General features: G+C 51.0%; 7 protein-coding genes across 7 annotated transcripts; 2 read left to right on the forward strand and 5 right to left on the reverse strand.

Annotated features, from left to right (window-relative positions):
- Positions 1–1598: 1598 nt before the first annotated feature.
- On the forward strand, positions 1599–2093 carry ASPVEDRAFT_26013 (uncharacterized protein; the record flags this gene model as incomplete). The annotated part of the gene is made up of 1 exon (XM_040809849.1): positions 1599–2093. One exon carries the CDS (start codon positions 1599–1601, stop codon positions 2091–2093), a length of 495 nt encoding a protein of 164 aa, XP_040664946.1.
- A 250-nt stretch (positions 2094–2343) lies between these two features.
- On the reverse strand, positions 2344–2963 carry ASPVEDRAFT_38652 (acyl-CoA thioesterase). The gene has a single exon (XM_040811744.1). It carries the CDS (start codon positions 2948–2950, stop codon positions 2501–2503), a length of 450 nt encoding a protein of 149 aa, XP_040664947.1. The 5' UTR covers positions 2951–2963; the 3' UTR covers positions 2344–2500.
- Positions 2964–4168: 1205 nt separating this feature from the next.
- ASPVEDRAFT_50716 (uncharacterized protein) lies at positions 4169–7798 on the forward strand (the record flags this gene model as incomplete). Its single annotated transcript, XM_040814351.1, has 6 exons — positions 4169–4420; positions 4473–4689; positions 4742–5139; positions 5186–5764; positions 6148–6363; positions 6443–7798. 6 exons carry the CDS (start codon positions 4169–4171, stop codon positions 7796–7798), a joined length of 3018 nt encoding a protein of 1005 aa, XP_040664948.1.
- Positions 7799–8078: 280 nt separating this feature from the next.
- On the reverse strand, positions 8079–9198 carry ASPVEDRAFT_187205 (60S ribosomal protein eL32). Its single transcript, XM_040808998.1, has 5 exons — positions 9144–9198; positions 9039–9078; positions 8685–8809; positions 8461–8582; positions 8079–8399 (listed from the first exon to the last, which is right to left on the reverse strand). Exons 2-5 carry the CDS (start codon positions 9076–9078, stop codon positions 8291–8293), a joined length of 396 nt encoding a protein of 131 aa, XP_040664949.1. The 5' UTR covers positions 9144–9198; the 3' UTR covers positions 8079–8290.
- Positions 9199–9311: 113 nt separating this feature from the next.
- ASPVEDRAFT_38655 (Gfo/Idh/MocA family protein) lies at positions 9312–10884 on the reverse strand. The gene is made up of 5 exons (XM_040811745.1): positions 10814–10884; positions 10717–10742; positions 10428–10606; positions 10035–10324; positions 9312–9932 (listed from the first exon to the last, which is right to left on the reverse strand). The coding sequence occupies exons 1-5, from the start codon at positions 10842–10844 to the stop codon at positions 9433–9435; spliced, it is 1026 nt and encodes a 341-aa protein (XP_040664950.1). The 5' UTR covers positions 10845–10884; the 3' UTR covers positions 9312–9432.
- A 291-nt stretch (positions 10885–11175) lies between these two features.
- Positions 11176–12533, reverse strand: ASPVEDRAFT_506157 (uncharacterized protein). The gene is made up of 2 exons (XM_040814337.1): positions 12051–12533; positions 11176–11959 (listed from the first exon to the last, which is right to left on the reverse strand). Exons 1-2 carry the CDS (start codon positions 12229–12231, stop codon positions 11325–11327), a joined length of 816 nt encoding a protein of 271 aa, XP_040664951.1. The 5' UTR covers positions 12232–12533; the 3' UTR covers positions 11176–11324.
- A 166-nt stretch (positions 12534–12699) lies between these two features.
- On the reverse strand, positions 12700–14979 carry ASPVEDRAFT_506170 (MFS transporter). The gene is made up of 7 exons (XM_040814338.1): positions 14540–14979; positions 14466–14486; positions 14345–14402; positions 14223–14282; positions 13875–14160; positions 13425–13800; positions 12700–13366 (listed from the first exon to the last, which is right to left on the reverse strand). The coding sequence occupies exons 1-7, from the start codon at positions 14684–14686 to the stop codon at positions 12836–12838; spliced, it is 1479 nt and encodes a 492-aa protein (XP_040664952.1). The 5' UTR covers positions 14687–14979; the 3' UTR covers positions 12700–12835.
- Between the last annotated feature and the right edge of the window lie 511 nt (positions 14980–15490).

Here is a 15490-nt window from a genome sequence, read left to right on the forward strand (position 1 = left end):
CTCGACGTTATTCGGATTCATGCAGAATTCGGTCGAGACGATCTCGGGAGCGCGGTGCTCTCCACTACTTGCTTTCAAGGTTCAGATATCACAGGGTGCACAGGCCACCGTTTACGTATTTGAGATAGTTTAGGTAAAAACCGGCCTTGGCGAGGTCTAGCCCGGACTCGACAAGCGTTTATGACGAGATGATAACGGCATAGAATGATAAAGTCGATGGGCTGGACGCATGACCAACCCTGCAGGAAAGGGTCGCCAAGAGAGCCAAGGATGGGACCGCTCTCTTTTTCATGTTTCAACGCGTTGCCTCGAGTCTCGAGTCTCGTCCTTCTGCGATTATTAGAATTTCGACTGCTGGCCGACGGAAGGATTGAGCTAGCATCCGGGATCCCGGCAGTCTGGAACGAAAGCTCCTGGCTTGGCCAACCAATTCGATCGGCAGCGACGGGCACATGGCGACAGCTGTGGCCAGATAACACGAGATGCAGCTGAATGCAGGACGTCGCTCTGGGCACCGAAGGAAATCCGGCAGGATCACGGTGATCACCGGTGGATGGAATAACAGTCACACCACGAACAAACAAGGGGAAACTCCGGCGTATTTTGTTGTTAGGCACCAACGAGACCAGGGCAGAGAGGCGTCGGAAAGTCGAGACGTATTGATAGTACTCTCCGAGTGGAGCGGTGGGTCTCAGATTCTTTGAAATGTGTGATTTCAGGACGGAGTGGCCAGCATCGTGACCTCGGGTGGAGCTGAACCGTCTGGGTCTTCCCGTCGGGATTCAGGTCCCGCCACTTTAGCTCCAACTTTGCAGCAAAATTTTCCTCGTTTCTAGAGCTGACCTCACACAACGCTCCCGGTTTCAGACCGCTCCTCAGGTTGCTTTTAAGGCTGACTCTTTCTCTCCTTTTGCTTTTTTTTTTCTAAAAAAATCCATCAGCATGCTCTTTCATCCTCTCCTCCAGTTATCTGCCCGATTTTTATCATGCGCCCCTGACGAGCAATAAGAATCGCTGCATCCTTGTGCGCCGTGCGTCGTTGGATCGCTGCTCTTCCTGCGCCTCAGCCTTCAGTCTTATTCTCGTGCTAGGCTTGTGTGACAGACCGAGTTCCAAGACCGAACTCGAACTCCTTTCGAGCATTCTTTCCCCGATATCCTCTCTGAACTCCGATTTTTCGGCCCGGTCTCGATCAAGTCGCTATCTCTGCCCTATATCCCCCCCTGCTTCTCACCGCAACCTCCTCGTCCTACATAAATTCTTTGGCTGAGAACACCTGACTCTCTCCATTTAAACCGTCGAGCAATTCGACCCTGGGAGTACCGAAAGCACTGTCGCAGCGGTACTGAAACCCATCAAAACCTCTCTTGTTGTCTCGTGATATCAAGACCTTCATTCCCCCTTCAAAATGGACGTCGATATATAACCCCGTTCGAGCTCAGCCCTCATTCTTATCTTTTCTTCATTGCCTTCCGAAAAGCGAGCGTTTATTTTCTTGTTACGCACCTACGATACCCACCTTTTCTCGTTTATCCAAGATATTCGCGTTTGAAATATACCGGTAGTTTTCGATATCCGACAACTACCTACCCGTCGCAATGGCACCCAACCTATTTCTCTGCTTGCGCACCGTCTTTTGCCCGACGTACTGGTTTCAGCGTGGGCAGCGCATCCAAGGATCAATCAACAGAGAAGAACACTGGGACTCTCCAGTTCCCGGCATCTACAAATATGTCCCCAGCCAAGGATGGCACCTTGTCTGCAGAGACGGTAGCGACTACGACGAGAAAGTCCCTGTTCCTGTCGTCTACTGCCGCATCCTCCATCAATACCTTTTCGAGGACGAAGTCGCTGAACGATGCCGCTGGTTCACCGTCACTCCTGAAGATGGAGACAAGCCCGAGAAGCTTTTATTCTTCCGTCTCGACGACGGATACACCTATGTTCCCGGGTGGGATTCGAAGGGAAACTTTATCCCCGGCCCTTACCAACGTTGGTACTTTGAGCCGGAGAGCAAGACAATGCAAAAGGTCATCTTCCCCCCAAGCTCAAATGTTTCCCGGGTCAGCATCATTCCGGACAAACTCAATTGATCCGCAAAATCTCCGATGTGAGATTAGACCAAGCCAACTACAAGCCTAAGCTGGACATGATCCAAGGCTGGACAACGATAGATCCCTGCTTTTTCTCTGTTCTTTCCTTTACTCTTTTGTTCTCACGTTTAATTTTGTTTCAGATGCTTTGCTAGGACCGTGATGATTTCGGCTGGCGTTTCTTGCAATAATCATGATGTTAGGATTCGGTATAGAAAAGCGATAGAAGGTTTTACTCGTCAGCGTTGCGATACTTGGTTTTTTACTATCTACTTGGTATTTTTAATAAGATAATCTCGGACTCTTTCCTTCTACCACTAGTCATCTATCCAGCCTTATATTCATAAACAATACGCTCGGATCGAGCAATATGGTATATACAACCCGTCAAGCAAGACCTATTTAATCTAAATCTTACTGTCCTCTTTCACCATCAATCTCCCCAACGCCTCCCTAATCCCATTCTCCATTCCTCCCTTAGCAGGCCTCATCACCCCCCTCTCACACCAAACATGCGTATACCCACCAACAACCTTCGCATCGTCCTCTCCCTGCTTAAATACCCCGACTTCATACACCACACTCGTCGTCCCCAGCTTGTTAACCCGTAGTCCGAGGTCCAGGATATCGGGGTATGAAACGGACGCAAAATAGTCGCAGTAGGAGTTCACCATGATGGCGACTTGTCCAGAGGGGTTGGGGTTCGGCTTGCCCCCTGTCGTTGTGGACGAAGACGACGACTCGGAAGAATCAGAGCCGTATGAGAAAGGGTCCATTCCGCAGTCGCTGATCAGGTAGTGGTTGATTATAGAGTCGAAGAGTTGTGCGTAGATGGTGTTATTGAGGTGTGCGTACATGTCGTTGTCGTTCCTGAAACGTTGGGTTCTTGTTAGTGACGACCCTTTGCAGTGGTACTGAATTATACTAGAGTTATTCGAATGGGAGGCTGCTGGTTGTGTACCATCTTGTCCGGTACGTCTGGTGGAAAACGTAGTCCCCGCGGGTGCGGCGGCGCTTGATGTCGACTTCTTTGGGCATTGGTGGCGGTTATTGGGGGCTCTAGTTGAATTAAAGCAAAATGCAATCGTATTATTCTTAGCTTGCTTTGAATAAACCTGGGTCTGGGTAAGAAAAAGGGATCCGACGAGGGATGCGATGTAGAGTTGAAGTTGTTGGAGTTGCGATCCTCGGTGGAAATGGGCCGAGGTCCAGAGCCGTCACTGCTTGGGGAGGCACTCACTTCTGACTCGGGGGCTTGATTCATGCACGTAGATCATCTCGATTCCAGAGATTATTCATGTGTCAGCTAGCCACGGAGACAGATATAGTTTAGTTTGTTTGGCTAGTTTGGAAATGTTTTAGAGTTCTATACATTCTACGTGGCTCGAGTCATCTTAGTAAGAGCACGCCTGCTGTCTGACTATGTACCTCGCTGTTGTTTATATGGCAACGGACTTCGGGGTCAGACTAGACCGAATTCCATAATGTTACGCTAATTAGCAGTAGTGTCTACCCTCTCGATACAGTGCGGGATTAACGGAGAATCGATTCCTATAATCGTTCCTTGGCCATGTTGGAATGTGCAAAGCACCGTGCTTGAGTGAGTTGTCACCACAAAACAGGTAGAGATGGAGTAGATCGCAGCAGATCGCAAGGGTGCCCCCAAATATATCAGACCGGCTAACAGATCCCGGATAATCGATCTCTGAGCTGTCTGTGACCTGCTTGATTGTGGCCCCTGCTAGACTACTGCGGAACACGCAGGATGGTCGCGGGCTTGCGGCCTCAACGACTGCTTGCTCTTTCCCCAACAGCACTCTGCAGTCTGCTCCTGCAGCCCTTCAGGTGCCAGAATGATTTAAATCCCGCCTCCAATGCCTCCCCAGCCTGCTTGAGAGAGCGTATCCTTCAGGAATTCTTTTTCCGCTTAAGAATGCTGCATACTTAACAACAACAACAACAACAGACATTATCCATTCTTGTCCCCGGACAAGAAAACCGGGAGACACCCACCCATAACCTTTATCACACGATCCACGCACCACACGTTGAAACTTACACACTGACCCGCCAAGATGGGAGCTTCCGCACGCCTCTGGGCCAGTCTTGCCTGCGCTGTTGCCCTCCTGGGCACTGGCAGCTATGGAAGATTCACCACTCGTGACGATATCCGTACCAAATTGGCACCCGAGCTTTCTGAACACGCAGCTGTTTACTATCCGGACTCGGACGTGTTTGAAGATGCCACAGCACGATGGTCTTACTACCACCCACCCAACTTCACCGTCGTTGTTGAGGTCGCCGTGGAGGAAGATGTGGCCAAGACTGTAAGTTTCTTCCCACAGAATGGTTCCAAGCACAAGCAAATTGACGAAGTAGATTCGCTACGCTAACGCCGAGGGCCTTCCATTCCTTGCTGTGAATGATGGGCATGGTGCTATCTCTTCTCTGGCGAACCTTAATCACGGAATTGAAATCTGGCTGCACAAACTTAACTCTATTAAGATCGCGGAGGACGGCAAAACAGCCACGTTTGGGGGTGGCACAAAATCAGTGACGCTGATTAGAGATCTCTTCCAACAAGGAAAGCAGACTGGTAAGCTAGTTGGTTCATCTTAGATCGGTTAGGATGGTATTGATATATGCAGTTCACGGCGTATGCGAGTGCGTCAGCTATCTTGGACCAGCCCTGGGCGGCGGCCACGGTGCTCTGCAGGGGAAATATGGTATGGCTGCTGATCAGTTTGTATCGCTGAACATTGCTACGGCCGATGGCCAGATCATAACGGTCTCCGAAAAAAGTGATGATCAGGACCTCTGGTGGGCTGTGCGAGGCGCGGGCCATAACTTTGGAATTGTTACATCGGTCACTTCGAAGGTATACGACGTCCCAGATGGTGGTCTGTGGGCTTATGAGCAGTTGGCATTTACCAGCGACCAAGTTGAGGCGCTGTTTGAGCACTTCAATGACCTCGCTGACATCCAGCCGCCCGGCTTTTTCGTTTGGACATACCTCCTGCGCATTCCAGACTTGGACCCAAAAAATGTAGGTCCATCTGTTCTCCCCCGCTGAATAAAGCTAATTTGGACAGCCTGTTTATCTCGCCAACTTCGTGCGCGAGGGTGTCGAGGAAATCGAGCCTGAACTTATTCAACCTTTCCGTGACCTTGCCGCGACTCCCGCGGCAGTCAAGAAGCATGGGCTCTATACCGATATTCCTACATGGATCGATACGGGTGTGAACTCGAGAGGCTGTGCGAAAGAAGGGAGCAAGGTGCGATTCCCAATTGGCTTCAAGCGATTTGATATCCCAGCGCAGAGAGAATACTTCGATGCATTTGCCGAGGGTACTGCGGGCGATTCGCAGTTCAACACTTCCCTAACCCTCATCGAGCAATACTCAGCGCAAGGTGTCGAGGCCATCCATGAAGACTCAACGGCGTTCCCAAACCGAGAGGACTTCTTCTTATTCGCGCCTACTATCGCCTATAGCTCCGACACCAAGGAGGTGGAGAACAAGGCCGTGGAGTTTGGAGACCAGTTGCGAGACATCATTCTCAAGGGAACGGGTTCTGATAACCTGCATTCGTACGTCAACTATGCTGCTGGAAATGAGGGACCTCGCGCCTGGTATGGGTGGGAGCCATGGAGACTGGAGAAATTGCAGCAGGTCAAGAGGAAGTACGACCCGGAGGGCAAGTTCTCGTACTATGCGCCGATTCCTCTTTGAGACGAATACACGTAGAGGGTGGTCTTGTTATCTGTCTATGTATCGTTAGTGCGATATTGCTATTTTTAATTGTCGATAACATGGTAGTGGTGAGGACGAACCTAGGAATTGACGTTTGGCCAGAGTAAATTTCCAGTGGCGTCAGGAACATCCGCAAAAATAATTTGTTCCCCTCTTCTCAAGTCCTCCACCTAATTTTTTGTCAAGCATAACGTCCAACCTGGAACCTGGCTTGCTCTCCTCGACTTGCCGAATTCCTCGCTCGCCGGGGTAAAATCTCGGCTTCCATCATGTCCGTCCTTCCTGTCGATGCCACGCCGAAGCTGGAGGTTCCTCCTGCGGAGCCCGCCCAAGAACCGCCAAAAGTCGCCGTAACGCCGTGCGAGGGGCTGCCTGTTCGCTATTACTTCGAAGGGGGCCTTCGTCGCGTATATCCATACCACTATACCTATAACACCTACTGCAAGGAGCGATGGCGCAACAGGGAGCTGATAGATATTTTCACCACCGAGTTTCGCGACCGCGAGCCCGGCTACTACGTACGCTCTCTATCTACCCAACCCGAGATCAAATAAGTGCTGGGAACAGCAAACTAACATGCTATAATTTTCTTAACAGAGAAAAGCCCTTGAAAGCGGCAACGTCACGGTAAACGGCAAATCCGCGGGTCCCAACACCGTCCTCAAAAACGGCGAAGTCGTCTCGCATACCCTCCATCGCCACGAACCCCCCGTCACAGGAAACGACGTCGGCATAATCGAAGAGACAGATGATTTGCTTGTCATTGATAAGCCCGCTGGCGTTCCCGTCCACTCGACAGGCCGGTACCATTATAACTCTGTCATGGAGATCATAAGGCACAACTACGGCGGGAAGTTCGTTCCGCGGCCCTGTAACAGACTGGACCGGTTGACATCCGGGGTTATGTTTGTGGGGAAGACAGCGCAGGGCGCGGATAGGATGACTGTTAGTTTGAGGGAGCGCACCGTTCAGAAGGAGTATGTTGCGCGCGTGAAGGGCAAGTTCCCGGATGGGGTGCTTATCGTGGACCAGCCGATTATGTCTATAAGTCCGAAGGTTGGGCTGAACCGTGTTCGGGCGACTGGGAAGGAAGCGAAGACGAAGTTTCGACGGTTGGCGTATTACCCTCCTGCACCACCTGCACCTCAAGCCTCAGCTGCGGAGGGTGAAGGTGATGAGAAGGAATCAGGTACAAGACCGGCGACGCCGCCGCCGTCCTACATCAACGAAAGCGAGGGCTACAGCATCGTCCACTGCCTCCCACTCACGGGCCGCACGCACCAAATCCGCGTGCATCTGCAGTTCCTCGGTCACCCGATAAGTAACGACCCGATCTACTCGAACCGGCGCGTCTTCGGTCCAGAGCTAGGGAAGAATGAATCGACCGCTGACCGGGACGACGAAATAATCGATCGTTTAATGGAGATGGGTCGTACGGAGCTTCCGGAGACAGTATCGTACCGCACACATTTGACCACGCTGCCGGTTGTGCCGCCGGGGACGGACAGTTCGGTTGTGCAGGCGATCATGACGAAGGAGCATGAAGCCGCGGTGGAAGCGTACCAGAAACGAAAGGGGGAGAGGCTCTCCGGGAAGACGTGTGATGTCTGTGGGACAGAACTGTATACTGACCCTGGTGTTCACGAGCTGGGTATCTTCTTGCATGCTGTAGCGTACTCGGATGCCGGTGGCGAGTGGCAGTATCGGAGCAAGATGCCTAGGTGGGCTTTGCCGCCGGTAGGAATGGATGGGCCGCGGGAGGTTCCTGCGTGGGAGGAGGTAGAGGCGGACAAGGAGACTGTTGTTGGGCAGGGAAGTGTTCCTGAGCTCGGGGGTGATGAGGATGGAACTACGGCTCTGGTTGAGGGTGTTGGGTCTGTTGATATTTCGGCAGCCAGACAGGCACAAGAAAGTGCTGCTGCTGGTGCTGCTGGTGCTGGGAACGGGTTGTAGAACAGGTAAACAAAAGTGTTGGTTTTGCATGTTGAATGTTGTTGCATGGGGTGCACATGGTACCAGGTGTTGGGGCATTTATAGATAGACCATATACCAAAGACAAAATTACGCAGGTCCAATTCTACAATGGACGAGACCAGTATCCTGGAAATGAAAGAACTCCATTCAATACTCCCCAGACACCAAACCATACTTCATCCAGGACAAGTCCAAGCAACAAGCGAAGCATTACCGCTGAAATCCCATTTAACAACTCATTTGGTATTTAAATGGATAGATGGATGAGTAGGTGGGTTAGGTTATGTATAAAAAAAATCAATCGTTCCTGTCCCGAGCCCACGTCTTGTGTGATTATCCATCAATTGTCCTGCTAAGACGTCCGGTCCAGTCCAGTCCGTCTTGGCCGTTCCGTCCGTGACCAGTTCCTGCGCTTTATCAATTCATTCCCAGAATCATTTTCGCTTTTTTTAGTCGTTTCAATCAATCCATCTAAGCCTCAGTAGTGACACGGCCACGGGGGTTGGTGACCTTGACACCGAGGGCCTTGGCCTTGGCGATGATGTCGACGCGCTTGCGGGAAGAGACAGCGGAGGCGATCCTGTATTGAAATTAGTTCCTCCATTTCATATATTCCAGTAGGCTAGTGGGAAGGGACGCACTCAGCAGCGTAAGTTCGGTTGTGCATGAGGAGGAGCTCAACGTCCTTGGCGTTGTGAACGAGGAAAGCCTTGTGGCCGGAGGGCATCATGTGGCGGGTCTTCTTGTTGCTGCCGTAACCGATCTATCCAGTGCATTAGCCTTCATCCATTCGCAGTGCATTCCGAATGACTCGGCTTGATACGACTCGAAATTCGATGTCGATCAGGTGGGTGGTTGGACGTACGGAGGGCATAGGGATGTTCGACTTGAAGCGTCTGCGGACGCGGTTGTCGATACCCTTAGGCTTGCGCCATGACTCCGGCACACACTTGAAGCGGTCGGACTGGTGGCGGAAGAAACGCTTGGTGCCTGTAAAGTATGACCAGTCAGTCGACTTGATCATTCATAGCCTTTGTATCAAGTGGTAAAATTCGATTCCCATCTCTGCGTCGGTGCTGGTTCCCCATATTTTCAACGTTCATCGATCAAAATTCTGATGTTCCCTTCATTGTGTTTCTCCTCTTCTCAAATTCCCTCCTCTTGGACGCTCAATCTGGGCAGGGTAGGATAATGGATAGATAGGTAGGTGGTGACATACGCTTCTTGACGATAGGGACGTGCTTCTTAGCGAGGGCCATCTTCACGCAATAATTAGTATCAACAACGATCCCCAGGAGAGAGAGAGAAAGGATTGTGAATATACCTTGTCGTTTGTCCCGTTGGCGCTGGAGTTGTCGAACGGTCGAAATCGGTCTCGAAATTTCGCGCTGAGGTTTGGCCGCCCGAGACAGTAACGACCCGGTTAGTGCCCTTTGCTAAGCGAGGGGAATGAGCTGTGGGCACGTGATAGGGTTAGTGGGCTCTGCCCTACTACGGTTCCAGAGTCTAGGTTTCGGATCGGGTTTAGACTGATATTCCTAAGCTAACCTAATTTAGAACGTTTATACTTGCGCCTCGCCTGGCCTTGTCGGACTGCGGGTTCTAGTCCTTAGTTACTGCAACTTCAACGTCTTCCTCCCACCATCCTCACCACTCGTCACCAACATCTCCAAAACCTCCAGATCAGCCAATGCCTCCTCAGGCCGCAACCTATCATCCAATCCTCCACCAACAATCGACGCCCCAAAGGCCTTAACCTCCTCCTTCACGCCCACACCCTCGAAGGGAATGTCAGTCACGACACCACCAGCTGTCAATTTGTCACCAATAAGAGTCACAACACCTTTTTCACACGTAAATTCCAACACAGAGTCCCTAAATTCAGACCCGAATGAGAGATTGATTACCCCGGGAGCCCCAGATGCGGTCGTCGCAAGTGCATCGACTGTATCGATGGGCGGCAGATGTTCCTGTAACTGACTTGTCTGCGCGATTACAGTTTTCAGGCTGTTTGATCCGCGGCCGAGAATGAGTCGGAGGCCTGCGAGAAAGTGGACTCCGGCGTCTAGCACGAAACCACCTTGGTACTCGGGCGTTTTGCGCCAGGATGTGTCTAGAACTCCAAGTTAACGTAACGAACAACCTTCTAAAGTAGAACTAAATCGCCCAATATAGCGTAAGACGAACGGAAGGAGGGAAGGAAGGAATAACGTACTATAATACTTCCCCTCAGTCCCAATGTTGGCTCTTAACATGAGCCGAAACGTCTTCATGCCTCCGAGCTTCTGCACCTCCGCGGCGGTTTGAATCCACTTGCGTATGAAGCGGTAGTTTTCTGCGACACCCCAGAATGTCTTGGACTTGTCAACGTTGGCGCCATTGTTGTACCAGGACAGTAGGTCCTGCGCCGTAGCTAGGTCCTTGGCGATTGGCTTCTCCGAGAGAACATGCTTGCCTGCAACTAAGGCTTGCTTGATGTAGGCTGGCTGGGCGAGAATAGGGAGTCTGCACCGTATGAATCAGTACATTGTACACTTCCTAGTTCTCGTGGCATGTAGAGACTAGGTGGACTAGTATTTGAGCCACGGGATAAAAGGCTACCACTTACGCCAGAATAACAGCCCCAATATCTTCCCGCTTCAAAAGGTCCGCGTAGGTCTTCCCAGGGCCAGAATCATCCGAGTACAGATCTACATTCTCGAGACCCTCAGATAGACCCTGTGCGGATTTGAGCGAGCGCGAGTAGATTGCCTTAAGAGAGAGTGTGGGAGCTTCTTTGACCGCAGGCTGAGTTATCATAGAGCTTGTTAGCAATGGTTTTTTCTAGCTTCTTCGGTGAGCTACACGCAGGTGGGTTTCCTGTGTAGTGTAGCATCCAATTACTAGTTGTAACGTACAAGATGTTGTTCCTTAGCGAAGATTCCTAGTGTCTTTGTTAGCTTGATAACTTAACAGTTTGGCACGGCCAGGAAAATGGAATAGCGAAACACCAACCGCTTCCAATGATGGCGACTCCAGTTGTCATTTTGGCATGTAGTTTGCGAGTGGATTAGGAGTGAGATGAGGGTTTCTAAGTGCTCCGAAAAGGATGAGAGCTAGACCGGAGATATATATTTGTACGCGGGGACCAAGTGGGGTTCCAACCAACTGTCTCGTCATCACTAATTGGCAATTTGCGGCTACAATGACACATTTAGCTGGTCTCTAATTATATAGAAAGTAGTAGAGAACGAGAATAATATCAGGGTTCAGGTATGCAAAATATGATATGGGTTTAATCGCACGCTCGCCATATATACGCCTATCCAAAATTCAATGTCATCCAAAAAGAGCAAAAAACCCAGTATCCATAACCATGCCATGCATGCAATCATAACTCATTCGTGCCCATCGTATCCAAAATCCAATTTCAAAACAGGCAGAAAAAATCGGGGTATATATAAGAACGGGTTCAAAAACAAACCAACTCCGGCCAAAAAAGGAAGAAAAAAGGGGCGTTATCAGTCTATCCAACCAATGCCCTTATCCGCTCAACTCTCGCCATCGCCTTCTCCAACCTCTCCAAGCGATTCCTCTTCTCGATATCTCGGCGCTCCAAGACGGCGACACGCTCTTCTAGCCGCGCTCGTGCCTTGCGCTCCTGCGCGACCATCTCGTTCGCCTGGCTGAAGAGCTGCACCGTGAGCTCTTCAAGCTCAGAGCTTGCTTGTGTAAGCTGCGTCTCGGCTGCCTTGCGGAGTTTTTGTTCCTCATTCAGTGCATTTTGGAGCTCGAGTGCCTCTTCGGTAGAAGGGCGGGGGGTAGGAGTGCGTGGCGAAGGTGGGGGCGGCGTCCGCGTTTGTTGTAATGGCGACGGTGGTGGTGGTGACTGATGTGACTGCGGTTGAGAAGACGCTGTGCTTGGACGGCGGTATGGGAGGAAGGAGGCAAGGGATGCCAGACGGCCTTGTGGGGTTTGTTGTTGCGGCGGTGACTGCGAGTTCGGATTCAAGTTCGAATGCGAGTTATCACCGCGCGAGGAAGTGGAACTCAAAGACAACAACGAGTTGTTCCGTTTAACTAAACTGGTCGGGGCGGCGGCTGGTTGGTTTTGGGCTCGAAGTCGTCGCAGCTCCTCTTCGTACTCGGCCAGTTTCTCCGCTGGAACACCGATGATGTTAGTTGGTGGATCCATGGCATCACTGGAGGTGATTTACAAGGGAAAAAAAAAGAAGAGAAGGAGAGCACGTACTCATATGAGAAGCCTGGGAATTCAAATAATGTACCTGTCCCTCCAAGTCCTTCACCCGCCGGCGCGTAAAATCTGGCGGCGGTGGAGTGTCCGGCGCCTGGCCGCATGTTGGACAGGTTTTCTCGAAAGGCACCCCGACTAGTGTTGTAGACGCAAGAGCGGTAGTTGTGCTAGTTGCCATTATCGTCAAGCCATAAGAAAGCAAAGAAAAGGAGGTGAATCCTGGATATGCGGAGTGGACAGGTGGAGGTGGGCGTATTTAAGGAGTGGAAACAATAAAGAGAATCTGGAACACGAAAGGGTCCTTAATAACACACTAATTATAGCCCCGGCGTCAAGTGAAGAAGGGATCCAACCAAATCAGGGGTGTCATCCTCGGGGATCTCCAGATATTGGCGATCGGGATTGAGGCTGGGATTGTTTTTGCATGATCGATAAGTCTCGCTGGGCATTCCATCCTCCACAGCCCGCACGTGTATCCCCACCTGTTTTGGTATGGGGCCTGACTGGTCATCTTCGGTTTGGCATGGAATTCTTTCCCCTGATTTTATCAAAGCAAGGGGAATCGCAGGAACTACCGAGCACGCTGCATAGTTTATCGACGTTAGCCCCTTGTTGTCCAGGCTGTGTCCAAGTTGTGTCCAACCTCTCTGGCTTTGTCTCCCTGGAAACTCAGCTGTCCTTGCTTCTATCTCCGCTTGATTTTAAACTCTTATTTAGCATTTCATCACAGTTTTCTTCTACATCCTCATGACAAGCCACCCCCTAAATCCCAGCCTGCCAACCTACCTCCTCACTCCCTTCGCCGTGGCAACCAAAACCACTGCTGTCACTCCACTAACCACCGCCAACGTACTCACCATATACTTCCACCCAACCCAATCCACCAACCCCCCGGACACCAGCGGCCCCAGCACCTGCCCCCCCGACCAAGCCACATTAAACAGGCCATACGCCTGTGCTGTGCCTCCCTTATCCCCAAAGATCCCTGGACACCTCTTCTCCTTCTCCTCAACAGCATGGCTGATCTCAACCATCAAGGAAACGGTTTTCAGAGCCGCAGCAAAGCCTGAAACGAAGAGGAGCACGTAAAGAATGATCTGATCCCGCGTCGTGTTTTCAGTAACTACTTGCAAGAGTAAGAGGGCTGGGACGTCTAGGATGAATCCCATCCAGGCGATCCGGCGACTCCCGTAACGGTCGACTGCAGAGCCGATTATGGTTGAGAGGAAGGAGGGGATGAAGAGCGGGATGAAGCACAGGCCTATTCCCATGGGGTCCATGTCGAAAGTGGATCTTACGTAGAGGGGGAGGACCTGCATTTGCTAATGTTAGCCCGTGGCTATATTGGTTGGGTGAGCGGGTGGTCAATACCGAGTCAAAAGAGGAGTATGTCATGGCTTCAACCAGAGTAGCCTGGAGGACAACCAGGATTGTAAGCGAGCCCATCAAGCGCATGATACCTGGCATTGAACGCCTGCTGGGGTTGGACTGTCCATCTTCTGCAGCCTTTCCGTTTGACTGCTGTTGTGAAATATGCTCAGTCTCGACTCCTTCGTACGAAGAGCTGTTTTCCGTAGCAGGAGCTATAAGTCGCTCTGTCTCTGTCTCTGCCTCTGCAGCCCCAGACTGCACATCAATCCACTTCGCCGCACTCTTCCGCTCAATCATAACCAACCTCAGCACGATATCCACAACAATCAGCGCCATTGCCATCGCAAACACAGCATGGTATCCCGCCTTCGACAAGCTATCCTCAAAAGATGATTAGTTGCGAGTCCTCGTCAAAGTGCCAGGAAAAAAAGAAACCCGAGGAAAACTTACACAATACCCCCAACAAAAGGGCCAGCAACCGTCCCGACAGTCATAGCCATCGAAACAATCCCCATAGCCGTCCCAACCTGGTCCTTTCCCATTGTATCAACAATAAGCGCCATGCCGACCGTCCAAACAACCGCACAAGAGAGCCCCTGGAATGTTCGCGCAATTACCAAAGCATATACTGTGCGCGCAAACCAGAACATCACTGTCGACGCGGCCAGCGCAAATAAACCGATCAGGAAGGGCGCTTGACGCGAGGAACTCTTATCGGCGAAGTAGCCGAATATCGCTGGTCAAGTTATATTAGTATACCGGGTTGAAGCTCGGTAAAAGGTGAAGGACCGGACTTACGGGAGCCAATGAAGATAGCACCCCCGAAGGCAGCGAGGAGGATAGACATCCATTTTTGTACTGGTGATTTGCCGTTAGGACTGATTAGGGTGATCTGCCTTTGGGTTGGCGAAACAACGTACATTCCTCCTCTGGTATAGAAACCCGGGTCTGAAGCACTTCTGGGAGAATCGGAATTATCTAGACCGTCCCAGTTAGCCTCAGCAGAGAGTTGTGAAGTGCGGGACCCTTGATAGCGCGTACCATTCCATATATGAAGACATCCTATCGGGATAATTAGTTATAGAAATACCGGATGGGCACAGCACACGACACACCGTAAAGACAGCAATCGCCACCACCCAAGTGACGAACGCCTTCGAGGAGCGGAACCCGATACACCAAGGCACAGATGTCGAGTCTGTTACCTCCCCCTCATGCTGCTGATATGATCGACAAGATCCGCTCTGGGATGGGCCCGTCATGACTTGGGGGGAACTGGCTTCACAACGATGCGAAGGAACGAAACACTACAATCAACTGAGGTTCCGTTGAGGGAACGGTGGGAGTTGGAAAGAGGAGAACCGGAAGGTTGCTAGCTTATGCAAGGGAACTGGAAAGCCGGGGGGCCGGCTGATGATGATTTATGATTGCTCTTGTCAGCCGGTGGATTGGATGATTTTTGTGGACTGTCAACTGTGGAGGGAGGGGTTCGCATAAGCTCAAAAAAAAGAAGGAAAAAGAAACGAGCTCCAATCGACAGACAATCCTTCCAAATGGATTGCCTTTTGATCCGCGATCTCCGTTCTTGGCGTGGATCTTACAAAGTATCTACAGGCGCCGAGTAAGCCACGAGCTGGAGGATTGATCTGGTCTCTGATGTATGGTAGTGGTGCACACGGGAAGCTTTCCCATGTGGTTGATTCTGTGCCGTGTTTGGACCCACTCTGGTCGTATATCAAAGTGTTGCAGAACAAGCAAGGCTGATGGAATGAAGTGGTAAATACAAAAATAACCGTATTTCTTCTTGTTTTCTTTTCGGGAGCTGTGCAATCATGGCTGAGCCAGTCGTATGGCTTTTATGACCGATAGGCGTAGAAACCGATTTGCTGAATATCTCCGGATTACTGCAACTCCATGCAACTTTTCAAGGCCAGTCCGCCAGGCGTCAGGGTTTGTGGTCTCTTGGGGCATGTGTTTTCCAATTTTGTTTGACGGAACATCCGGAGATCCTGATGACCTGAAGATGTTGAGTCGGAGACTGTATCCCAATTTTAGTGGTAATTCGA

Source organism: Aspergillus versicolor (genome assembly GCF_001890125.1).
Source record: "Aspergillus versicolor CBS 583.65 unplaced genomic scaffold ASPVEscaffold_2, whole genome shotgun sequence".
NCBI lineage: Eukaryota > Fungi > Ascomycota > Eurotiomycetes > Eurotiales > Aspergillaceae > Aspergillus > Aspergillus versicolor.